Source organism: Elephas maximus, chromosome 14 (genome assembly GCF_024166365.1).
Source record: "Elephas maximus indicus isolate mEleMax1 chromosome 14, mEleMax1 primary haplotype, whole genome shotgun sequence".
Classification (NCBI taxonomy): domain Eukaryota; kingdom Metazoa; phylum Chordata; class Mammalia; order Proboscidea; family Elephantidae; genus Elephas; species Elephas maximus.
The window spans coordinates 94,174,711-94,186,961 of NC_064832.1; the positions used below are offsets into that span (position 1 = coordinate 94,174,711).

Below are 12,251 nucleotides of genomic sequence, written 5' to 3' on the forward strand. Positions count from 1 at the left end.
ATCTTTGCCCTCTCCCTTCTGGCTTCCGTGGAGGCAGACAACCACCTGAGAGCCCACACTCACGGTGATCGTTGTCACACTCAGCAGCGTTACTCTGTTGCCCTTCAGTACATATCCAGGTCCGTGCCAAGCACTTTACCGGTTCTCTCATTCCATCTTGACATCACCCTTGGAGGTGGGGCTTATTTAGAATAATAGCCTAGTGGGGTTGTCAAAAGAGCCCTGGTGGTGCAACGGTTAAGCACTTGGCTGTTGACTGAAAGGTTGGTTGTTCGTATGCTCCCAGCGGCACTGCGGAAGAAAAGTCTGGAGAGCTGCTTCTGGAAAGATCGTTGCCTTTAGGTGCAGATCAAAACACTGCCGGATCCTGTGCCAAGCTCACCATCGTTGTTATGCTTGAGCCCATTGTTGCAGCCACTGTGTCAGTCCATCTCTTTGAGGGTCTTCCTCTTTTTCATGGACCCTCTACTTTAACAAGCATGATGTCCTTCTCCAGGGACTGGTCCCTAGTGATAAAAAGCCCAAAGTAAGTGAGATGAAGTCTCGCCATCTTGTGTCTAACGGGCATTTAGGGTGTATTTTTTCCAAAACATGTGTTTGTTCTTCTGGCAGTCCATGGTATAGTCAATATTCTTCACCAGCACCGTAATTGAAGGGCATCAGTTTTTTGGTCTTCCTTATTCATTGTCCAGCTTTCTCATGCATATAAGGTGATTGAAAATACATGGCTTGGGTCAGGGCACTTTAGTCCTCAAAGTGACATCTTTTCTTTTTAACACTACAAAGATTACAGCCTAGGAAACCCTATGAGGCAGTTTACTTTGTCACATGGGGTTGCCAGGAGTCGGAATCAGCTCCACAGCAATGGGGTATTAGTGGGGTTGTGGTGTTTTTTATTTTCTTTATATTTAATTTGATCTCTGAGAGGTGGTTATTGGGATGGTTTGGGAAGACAAACTAGGAGAATAAGAACACAACAGTGAGGAGTTACAACCCTCTTCTCTGAATAGGGGAGGGTCTCCTTGCTCCCTCTCGGGAACAGGAAAAGATAGTTGATTAGTGTTGCTTAAACGCGTTGCAGTTAATTCCTCTCCTGCTTTCTTGCGCTGTAGGGCTTCTGCTAGCCTGCATGTTGTCATCCCAGGTTACTTGTGAAATCTTGATTTATCTCTTGGTATAGGTGTGCTAATGCGTTAGCTGGCTTGAATTATTTAACATTATCACAAGAAAGGTCTTGCTTCTATTGCTGCCCTGATTTGCACTTTAAATATAGTTCCCTGTAGCAATTCACTGGAATTCATGTTGAAAACAGAAAAGGGAAAATTACTGTTTAAACAGCAGTTTGGCATATAAGAGCATGATTTACCTTGGAATATTTCTCTAACTGCACATTAAAGCACGAAGGCCGAATTTTCAAGAATGTTTTTCTGCCGCTGGGTCAGGAAATTGGAAATTACAGTAAAACCTGTGGAAGCTAGAACCTGTGTAAGGTGAAAACCTCTCAGAGAAGGAAAACGCAAATATTTTCCGCTAATAGAGAGCGATAGAAAAGTGGTTGTTGTTAGGTGCTGCTGAGTTGGTTCTGACTCATAGTGACCCTGTGTACTACCGAGGGAAACACTGCCTGGTCCTGCACCATGCTCACAATCGTCATACTTGAGACCGTTATTACAGGCAGTGTGTCAGTCCCTCTCATTGAGGGTTTTTCTCTTTTTCGCTGACCCTCTACCAAGCATGATGTCCTTCTCCAGGGACTGATCCCTCCTGACAACATGTGCAAAGTATGTAAGACGTAGTGCTGCCCCCTTGCTTCTAAGGAGCGTTCCGGTTGTGCTTCTTCCAAGAAGGATTTGTTTGCTCTTTTGGCAGTCCATGGTATATTCAATATTCTTTGCCAACACCACAATTCAAAGGCGTCAATTCTTCGGTCTTACTTATTGTCCAGCTTTCTCATGCCTACGGTGTGATTGAAAATACCATGGCTTGGGTCAGGTGCACCTTAGTCTTCAAGGTGACATCTTTGCTTTTCAACACTTTGAAGAGGTCTTTTGCAGCAGATTTGCCCAATGCAACGCGTCTTTTCTCGACTGCTGCTTCCATGGCTGTTGATTGTGGATCCAAGTAAAATGAAATCCTTGACAACTTCAATCTTTTCTCCGTTCATCATGTTGCTTGTTGGTCCAGTTGTGAGGATTTTTGTTTTATGTTGAGGTATAAACCGTATTGAAGGCTGTGGTCTTTTATCTTCATCAATAAGTGCTTCAAGTCCTCTTCACTTTCAGCAAGCAAGGTTGTGTCATCTGCATAACGAAGGCTATTAATGAGCCTTCCTCCAATCCTAATGCCCCATTCTTGTTCATGTAGTCCATCTTGGATTATTTGCTCAGCATACAGATTGAATAGGCATAGCGAAAGGATATAACCTTGACGCACACCTTTCCTGACTTTAAAGCAGGCAGTATCCCTTTGGTGTAATCAAACAACTGCCTCTTGATCTACGTACAAGTTCTTCACGAGCACAATTAAGTGTTCTGGAGTTCCCGTTCTTCACAGTGTTATCCATAATTGGTTATGATTCACACAGTCGAATGCCTTTGCATAGTCAGTAAAACACAGGTAAACATCCTTCTGGTATTCCCTGCTTTCTTCCAGGTCCCATCTGACATCAGCAATGATATCCCTGGTTCCACGTCCTCTTCTGAATCTGGCCTGAGTTTATGGCATTTCCCTGTTGATATACTGTTGCAGCCGCTTTTGAATGATCTTCAGCAAAATTTTACAGTTTGTGGTATTAATGATATTGTTCTATAATTTCCACGTTCGGTTGGGTCACCTTTCTTGGGAATAGGCATAAATATGGATCTCTTCCAGTCAGTTGGCCAGGTAGCTGTCTTCCATATTTCTTGGTATAGACAAGTGAGCACCTCAAGTGCTGCATCCGTTTGTTGAAACATCTCGGTTGGTATTCCATCAGTTCCTGGATCCTTGTTTTTTGCCATTCCCTTCAGTACATCTTGGACTTCTTCCTTCAGTACCGCTGGTTCCTGATCATATGCTACCTCTTGAAATGGTTGAATATCGACCAATTCTTTTTAATGGAATGGAAAGGAGTAAAAACTGTCAGAGGTAGAAAACTTGTGAGACTCGGAAAAACGAAGCAGTCTCATTGGGCACTGGCTCTCCCAAGGCTTCACTGTACTATGAAATCAAACAGCAAATGTTGCGGGGCGGGGGGGCTTGGTGCTCCGTCCCTCCCTCCCTCCCTCATCCAGCACCCCTTGGGTAGCAAAGGGTGCCCCCTTTTCAGTGTGCTGCGTTCTTGTTAGGGTTGTTGAGGGTGTCAGCTCATTCCTTATGTCCTTGATCATTTTTCTTACTTTCTTCATCTCTCTGCACCATTTCTTCTTAGTTTCCAGGAAACGTAAAAGCTGGGGTTTTGTTGGAAGGAGTTCTGTGGATGATTCATCCCTGTAAGGTTAGGGTTATTAGTGGGGTAGCATGTGCTTTGCCTTCCGAATGCTTTGGACCCCCTGATGACTCCGTTTGTTTTATTTAGGTTATGGAAATGTAAAGATGAAACCAGCTAGTACTTTTTATATTCACCCAGTGGGGATTATCTTACAATATGACATGTTCTTATGACTGAAAATAACTCTGATACATTTCTGTGTCATTGCGTTAAAGATGATGTATTTTATATCTCTCATGAGAAAAAGGGTTTTTAAGTTTCACAGCAGAGTGATGGGGAGAAATGACAGGTTTTTTTTTTTCCTTCTTTTTTCAAACGGATATTTTAATTCTAGGCCTAAGTGTTTTTGGGTAGAACTAGAATGGAGCTTACCCTTACCTTAGTTAAGCCTTGCCTGAATGAAGAAATGGTTGGGAGTCCTTGGGTGGTGCAAACAACTAACATGCTCGGCTGCTAACCTGAAGGTTGGAGGTTGGAGTCCGCTCAAAGGTGCCTCGGAAGAAAGGCTGGGCAGCCTGCTTCTGAAAACTCAGTCATTGAAAACCCTGTGCACAAAAATTGGTCTCTCTTTACCTGGAGCAACAGATGAAGGAGGAGAGTCAGGAATAGGAGGAGGAAATGGAATGCGTGGCTAATTGCTTCCGTGAACAACTGCCTCCCTTGCCATGAGACCAGCAGAACTGGATACTGAATATTTTGGTCAAAGATTCTATAGAAGAATCCTGATCAAAAAGGGGGACGTGCAGAATAGAATTTCAAATTCTCATGGAATCCAGACTTTCTGGAGCCGTGGAGGCTGGATGAACCCCTGGAACTCTTGCCCTGAGGTAATCTTGAAAACTTAAAGCAAAAATGTCCACTGAAGTCTTCTCAAAACCAAACAGTAGTTTAGCTTAACTAGTGAAAAAATGTCTGCCTTGAGCGTTGCGCTCTTTTAAGGACTATCTATATGGCATCAAAGTAACAACAGCAACTGGAGAGATGAGCTAGGAAGCTTAGGGGACAGTGAGTTTATGTTAATGGAGGAGGAACAACTGGGAAAAGAAGGGTGAGAATGGTTGTGCGACTCGAATGTGATCAGTGTCACTGAGTTGTACATGTAGAAATTGTCGAATCGGTGCATGTTCTGCTGTGTGTATTCTGAACAACGACAACAAAATAAGAAAGAAAACCTGATGGAGTGCACTTCTACGCTGACATGAATGGGGTCTCCATGAGTCGGGGTCGACTTGAGGGTAACTGGCAACGGTGGTCTTGATAGTGACAACAGGGTTTGCGGAACTTGGTTTAGTGGCGACATCTTGTCTTTGTGTAAGTCCTGGTATAAATCGTTGTGTGATCAAATCATGTTAGCTGCTTACTTATGAAAGGTGATGCAGTACTAATTTTTGGAGCCAATACCACATAAAGACATGTTCCTGGCAGTATCAAGTCTACCTCCTAAAGGGCCAGGGGACTTAGACGTGACATGCTTTTCCTAGATGTGCAGCCATCTGCCCTTGCCAAAAAGTGAGGCAAGAGTAACTGCTGGTTATCAGAATGAGTCACGGAAGGTGTTAAATTGAGAAAGCTGTTTTTCTTGATAAAAGAAAGCATTCTAACCCCCTAGAGCTTTGTCCGTGTTTATAATTAGGAATTAATGGGGGAGGAGATGTGGGTTTTTGAATTAAAGTTATGTGTTTGACTACAGTTTTTGTATCTTGCAAGTTGTCAGAATGTTGTATTATCTGAAATTCCGTGGTGCAAAGTGTTGTTAGGAGCCCTGGTGGTGCAGTGGTTAAGAGCTCAGCTGCTAACCAAAAGGTCGGCAGTTCGAATTCACCAGGTGCTCCTTGGAAACCCTGTGGGGCAGTTCTACTGTGTCCTATAAGGGCCATATGAGTCAGAATCGACTCCATGGTAGTGGGGGTTTTTTTTTTTGTCCTTTGGTTTGAATACAACTTCAGGAGATATTTTTGCCCTCGGGGCAAGAGCTTCAGGGGTTTATCCAGCCTCCATTGCTCCAGAAATTCAGGATTCTATGGGAATTTGAAATTCTGTTCTGCATTTCCCCCTTTTTGATCAGGATTCCTCTGTAGAATCTTTGATCAAAACCTTCAGTTATGGTAGCTGGGCACCATCCAGTTCTGGGCCAACCCTTTTAATACTCATTGCTCAGCGACATGGCCGTTTCCTTCCTGGAATGCTCACTGGAGATCGCAAACCCTATGAGACGCCTTCTTCTTAGCTCTCCAGGAGGAATGCGCTCTAAAGGGAAGGCGTGATTTTTATTCTGTTAATCTTCCTGACTGTATGGTTTAAATCATTTTGTTTTATATTTTCATTGTATCAAGTATCACCTTCATGTAGTTATAGTTTTTTTAAAATGCAGAGCCGAGCTGTATCTCAAGGGATCTTTTGGTCTATTTATGGGCTCTGACTCAAAACATTAAATCATTCTAAATGAGGAACGATTTTAATTCACCTCACTCTCTGGCCCTATTGCATTCTCTGGTTCTGTTAACCCTCCTGCTTCCTTCCCCGGAGCCTGAAAGCTTGTTCCACGTCCAGCTTTGTTGCCTGCTTTGCTCTGGCACAGATGGCGAGAGTTACAAGTTGTGCGTCTTCCCTCTGGAATCCCAGGAATTCCCCTTTGCTTAAGAAGGTTGTGCAGGAGTAGCAGTCCGTATGGATCCCCGGGTGGCACACACAGTCAAGCACTCAGCTATGAAGCTGAAAGGATGGCAGTTAGAACCTACCCAGAGGCACCTCGGAAGACAGGCCTGGCGGTCTGCTCCGGAAAGGTCACAGCCTTGGAAGCCTCGTGGAGCCGTTCTACTCTGTACACACGGGGTCGCCATGAGTTGGAATTGACTCGATGACGACTGGTAACTTTAACTGCATGAAGGTCATTCTTAGTTGCTAGTGTCTGCAGTGCTTCCCAAGGAGCCCTGGCGGTGCAGTGGTTATGTGTGCGGCTCCTAACCAAAAGGTTGGTGGTTTAAGCTGTTCCATGGGAGGAAAATGTGGCAATCTGCTTACATAAAGATTACAGCCTCCGAAACCCTATGGGGGAATTCTGCTCTGTCCTATAGGGCTGCTTGAGTTGGAATCGACTCGACGGCACACAACAGTAACAGTGCTTACCAGATGCAGGTGGACATCCTTTTTTTTTTTTTGGGAAAATAACATAGTTTTGTACCTTTATATTATCTTCAGAATATCTCATATATTATGTCCTTAGCACGATAATGAGAGGTCCTTGACTGGCACAAACTGTTAAGTGCTCAACTACTAGCTGAAAGGTTGGTGGTTCAAACCTAGTCAGAGGCACCTCGGAAGACAGGCCTGGTAATCTTCTGAAAACCATATGGAGCAGTTCAGCTCTGCACACGTGGGGTCGCCGTGAGGCAGGATCGACTCGATGGCAATTAAGTACAACGACAGTCGTTTACATGCATCTATTTTGTGGTTCAATTTCAGATTTCAATTTCTCTGCTGTAGTATGTCTTTGCTTGGTAGTTTCAGGATATTGGCTTTGAACCGATGAATAATTTTAGGTCTGGAGGTGGAGCCCAGCAGTACTGGTTTGCAGCAGTGCAGCTGTTTAACAATGAGCAAAACGTGTCTTTTCAGGCCTCCTTTTCTCACACAAGCGAAACTGTTCCATGTGAGAAGGAATCTTAACTGCTAATTTTAACGTAAAAATGTTTCCTTTTTTTTCCCAGCTTTTGCTTTGGTTTCTGAAGATACAAAGGAAGAGGTCAAGCAGTCTCAGGTACTGATTCTAATGATCACCTCTCGCCCTTTGTGGGATTCTTCTGTATTTTCTGTAACGGGAACCGGAACGATTTCATCCCTTAATCATTATAAACATTTTTCTTGTGCATTAATGAAATGTTGGTCAACTGTAGATTTTAAATTCCTAACAGTGACCTACAGATAAAAACCAAACCCAGTGCTGTCGAGTCAATTCCGACTGATAGTGACCCTATAGGGCAGAGGAGAACTGCCCCATGGAGCTTCCAAGGAGCGCCTGATGGGTTCAAACTGCTGACCCTTTGGTTAGCAGCCGTAGCACTTAACCACTACGCCACCAGGGTTTCCACCCTACAGATAAGCTTCCTTTGAACAAACCCTTTAATAGCTCAAATAGTCCCGCTAGGTTTTAAACTCATTTTAAGAAGAAGGGTGTTTGGACATGGAGTAGGGACCCTGGGTGGCACAGTGGTTAACTGCTTGGCTGCTTTAGTCGGCGGTTTGAATCCACCAGCTGCTCAGTCTGCTCCTGTAAAGATTACAGCCTTGGAAACTATGGGGCAGTTCTATTCTGTTTTATAGGGTCGCTATGACTCAAAATTGACTTCATGACAATGGTTTTTTTTTGTTGTTGTTGTTTGGTTTGGTCAGACATTTTAAAAGTCTTGCTTAGAGGCCATACATTTCTGTAGCCTTGCCAAATCTTGTTGTTGTTAGGTGCCATGGAGTTGATTCTGACTCGTCACGACCCTATGTGACAGAGTAGAACTGCCCCATAGGGTTTCCTAGGCAACTCTGTCCTATAGGGTCTCGATGAGTTGGAATCAACTCAGTGGCAATAGGCTTGTCTTTTTCTTTTTTTTGGTTTAATCTTTTCCGGAGCAGATCCAGTGCTGAGTGGGTTTGAACCTCAGACCTTTTGATTAGCAGCCAAGTCCTTAACCATTGCACCACCAGGGCTCCTTGCCACATCTTGGCCTTGGGTTTAATTTTCCCTGTCTGTGAAGGAATGAGTGTGCTGTGTCACAGGATCACAGAAGCCTAATGACTTGTCCCCTTCAAGGTGACACTGTGTGAGAGGATGGGCCATGGACCCAGTGAGGGGACCTGAAGGTGACTGTCCTGCCAGACCCCCCGCGTGGTCAGAATCAGAAACCTTATTCTTGAGAAGCCCAAACAGCCTAGAGAATCCTATGGGGCGTGGAGTCACATGGGATCGCCACGAGTTGGAGTCAACTCCATGGCCCCTAGTAAGAATAACTATATACGTTACATATATCATTATATGTTATATACATTACGTAATACTATATTATTATATAGTATATATATTATTATTCTTGGGTGCCGTCAAGTTGATTCAGACTCATAGCAGTCCCGTGTGACAGAGCAGAGCTGCCCCATAGGGTTTTCTAGACAATAATCTTTACAGGAGCAGATCACCAGGCCTTTCTCCCGTGGACTCACTGGGTGGGTTCAAACCACTAGCAGCAGAGTGCTTAACCACTGGGCTCCACAGGGTTTTCAATGGCTAATTTTTCAGAAGCAGATCAATAGGCAGCCTTCCGAGGTGCCTCTGGGTGGCTTCGAACAGTCACCCTTTCGGCTAGTAGTTGGGCTCTTAACTGTTTGCACTACCAGGGACCCCTCAGACATGGTATGTTGTTGTCAGGTGCTGTCACATTGGTTCCAATTCATAGTGGCCCTATGTACAAAAGAACGAAACACTGCCTGGTCCTATGCCATCCTCAAAATCGTTGTTAAGCTTGAGTCCATTGTTGCAGCCACTGTGTCAGTCCATCTCATTGAGAGTCTTCCTCTTTTTCACTGACTCTTTACTGTACCAAGCGTGATGTCTTTCCCCACGGACTGATCCCTCCTAATAATGTGTCCAAAGTACACGAGACAAAGTCTCGCCACCCTTATTTTCTAAGGAGCATTCTGGCTGTATTCTTACAAGACAGATTTGTTTGTTCTTCTGGCAGTCCATGGTATATGCCGTATTCTTTGCCAACACCATAATTCAAAGGTGTCAGTTCTTCTTGGGTCTTCCTTACTCGTTGTCCCGCTTTTGCATGCGTATGAAGCGATTGAAAATACCATGGCTTGGGTCAGGCACACCTTAGTCCTCAGAGTGACTTATAGCGACCCCATATTGACAGAGTAGAACTGCCCGTAGGGTTACAAGTGTTCAAATCTAATGTGCCTTGAAAATAAAACCTGTTTAAAAAGGTGGCCGAGTTGTCTTTTCCTGGCTGGGGTGGGAGCTGTCTGCGGGGCAGAGGCCTTAGTAACGTTTCTCTCCTGTATGAATCACAATTCGGTTAGAAAGCCCTGACAGTGAGCGCATTTTGATTGATGTCCATAGTCAGTGTAAGAAACACGCGGCACCAGAGATAATAAAACAAACCATGTGTTTCTTTCTTCTTAGGAAGAAGGAAGCCTTTTCACTAGGGAAGCTGAAATTTTAAAATTTAAATGTTCTGTCAGTTCGTTCATTTACTCTAATTTTCTTTCCCAGTGGGGAAATTACTCAAGACCGTTTTGGTTCTGTTTCAGTTCACCTAATCCAACCGTTCCTTGGGTATTTTATTTTTACAGTTTACAAATTGAACCGTTTGAAATGGCTAACCATTTCCTAGCTCTTGTGTTAGCTAATCTGAACTGGGATGCTTAACAACATGAGGAAGATGTATCCTTTTGGTTGCTTTTCTTTGTTCCCACAAAGATTCCTGAAGGGAAGCCTGGTTGGTGTTGCGGCTTGTTTAAACTACTCAGTCTGTGCTACTGAGTGCAGGATCTTTTCATTTTCCAACTTGCTGATAAAGAAAACTTTTGTTGTACCTGTTACTTTTTTAAAAACAGTATTTTATTGATGAAGGTTCACACAGCAGTTGAGGCTCCCACCCAACAGTTTCTACGCAAGTTGTTCAGTGAGATTGGTCCCATTCTTCACAACGTGTAGACATTCTCATTATCTCCGTTCTGGTTGTTCCGTTGCTGGTAATTTAGCTTCCCTGTCCTCTTACATCCTCATCTTGGTCGTCTTTGTTTTAAAGTAATTGTTAACCTTTTGGTCTTGTGTAGGTGATTTTTTTTTAAAGGAACACAGTACTTACGGGTGATACTCATTATTTTTTGAGCCAATTTGTTATTTAACTACAAGGTGACCTCCAGGGTTAGTTTTGGTTCAAGGTTTGAAGAGTATCTCCGAGCAGTAGTTGAGGGGAGTCCTCCGGTCTCAACCAGTCTAGTAGGTCTATTGTTTTTTTTTTTTTTTTTCAATTTTAGGAATTTAAGGTTCTGTTCCACATTTCCCCCCCATTCTGTAAGGGTCCATCTATTGTGGCCCTGATCAGAAAAGTTGGTAGTGGTATCTGGGCACCATCTAGTTCTGATCTCAAGGTAGATGAGGCTGTGGCTTGTGTAGACTATTTGCCCTGTAGGCTAGTTTCTCGTCTCAGTTTTTGGTTTCCTTCCTTCTCTCTTGCTCCAGACAAGCAGTGACCAACAGCTGTATCTGTACATGTTACTTTTAAGTTACTTTGAAAATATGTTCACATCTGATGGCACACACTTTCTAAAGAATGTCTCTGGAGAAAGGCTGGGCATGTGTTAGTTATCATGGTGGTGTATGGAAGGAATATTGGAAAGGAGTCAAAAGACCTGGGTTTTAATCTTGGGTTTGTGATTAGGGTGACTTTCTGACCTTGGGCAACTTCAGTATCTTTCCAGAACCTCCATTATCTCCTTTGTAAAAGGAAAGTGTGGTGTTGAAACATCTCCAATACTGTTTTTAGGTCTAAAAGTTCTGTTTTCCCATGGTTCTCATCTGGTAGCCAGAGCTGTGGCCTGCCAAGGAGAAGACAGCTTGGCCAAGGGCCATGCAGTAGGTTAATGGTGGAAGCCAGTGGGGCTTCTGGATTACGGGGCCTGTGCTCTCTCCAGGACTTTGAACCATTTCTTTTTTTTTTGCTTGTATTATTAAAAAAAAAATTTTTTTTTTTTTTATTGTACTTTAGATGAAGGTTTACAGAGCAAGCTAGTTTCTCATTAAACAGTTAATACACATACTGTTTTATGACACTGGTTAACAACTTCATGACATGTCAACAGTCTCCCTTCTTGACCTTGGGTTCCCTGTTACCAGCTTTCCATTCCACTCTTACCTTCTCGTCCTTGTCTCTGGGCTGATGTGCCCATTTAGTCTGATTTTGTTTTATGGGCCTATCTAATCTTTGGCTGAAGGGCGAACCTCAGGAGTCGAACTGGTTATAAATGGTTCAGTCATGGCTGATGGAAACCAGGCAGAGCTTTGAACTGGTTGGAAGTGGTTCAGTCATGGGTGATGGAAACCAGGACAACGTACACATTGCATAGCAACCAAATCTCTTGCATCGGCTTTTGACCCAAGTAGGAAACAGGCAGCTGTATCTCACTCCAAATGACAGTGGACATGCATTCAAAGTGGTGACATCGGCCACCATCTTGGAGTGGGATACCGCAGCCTTTCCCACTCAGGTCAAAAGGCGACGTGCAAGAGGTTTAGTTGCTTTGCAACGTGTATGCTGCCTTTGTTTCCATTGGCCATGACTGAACTGCTTCAGACTGGTTTGTAGCCCTGCCTTGTTTCCATTGGCCGTGACTGAAGAGTTTAGAACTGGTTCAAAGCCCTGGTTCTTTCCCTGTGAGCAGGTTGTTTGCCTAGGGAAGAGTACCATTTAGTGTGTAGACGAGTCAGTGAGGTCACCTATGTGAATTCATGAATAGGAGTCCCTGGGTGGTGCGATGGTTATTGCACTCGACTGCTAACTGAAAGGTTAGGGATTCAAGTCCACCTAGAGGCGCCTTGGAAGAAAGACATGGCAATCTACTTCCAAAAATTCAGGCTATTGAAAACCCTCTGGAGCACAGTTCTGCTCTGACGCACATGGGGTTTCCATGAATAGGAATCGACTTGACTACAACTGGTTAATTTACAGTGACAATGTGGCTTTGGCTCAGCAGATTTAGAGAAGTGAATGGATTGAGCTTTCTAAGTTTT

At 43.9% G+C, this 12,251-nt stretch overlaps 1 protein-coding gene across 1 annotated transcript in view; it reads left to right on the top strand.

Annotated features, from left to right (window-relative positions):
- B3GLCT (beta 3-glucosyltransferase) overlaps positions 1-12,251 on the top strand; it is a 133,849-nt gene that overhangs the window by 16,991 nt on the left and 104,607 nt on the right. Inside the window, exon 2 of the mRNA XM_049853271.1 lies at positions 7,177-7,226. Within this exon, the coding sequence (XP_049709228.1) occupies positions 7,177-7,226 (50 nt within the window). The remainder of the gene's footprint in view (positions 1-7,176; positions 7,227-12,251) is intronic.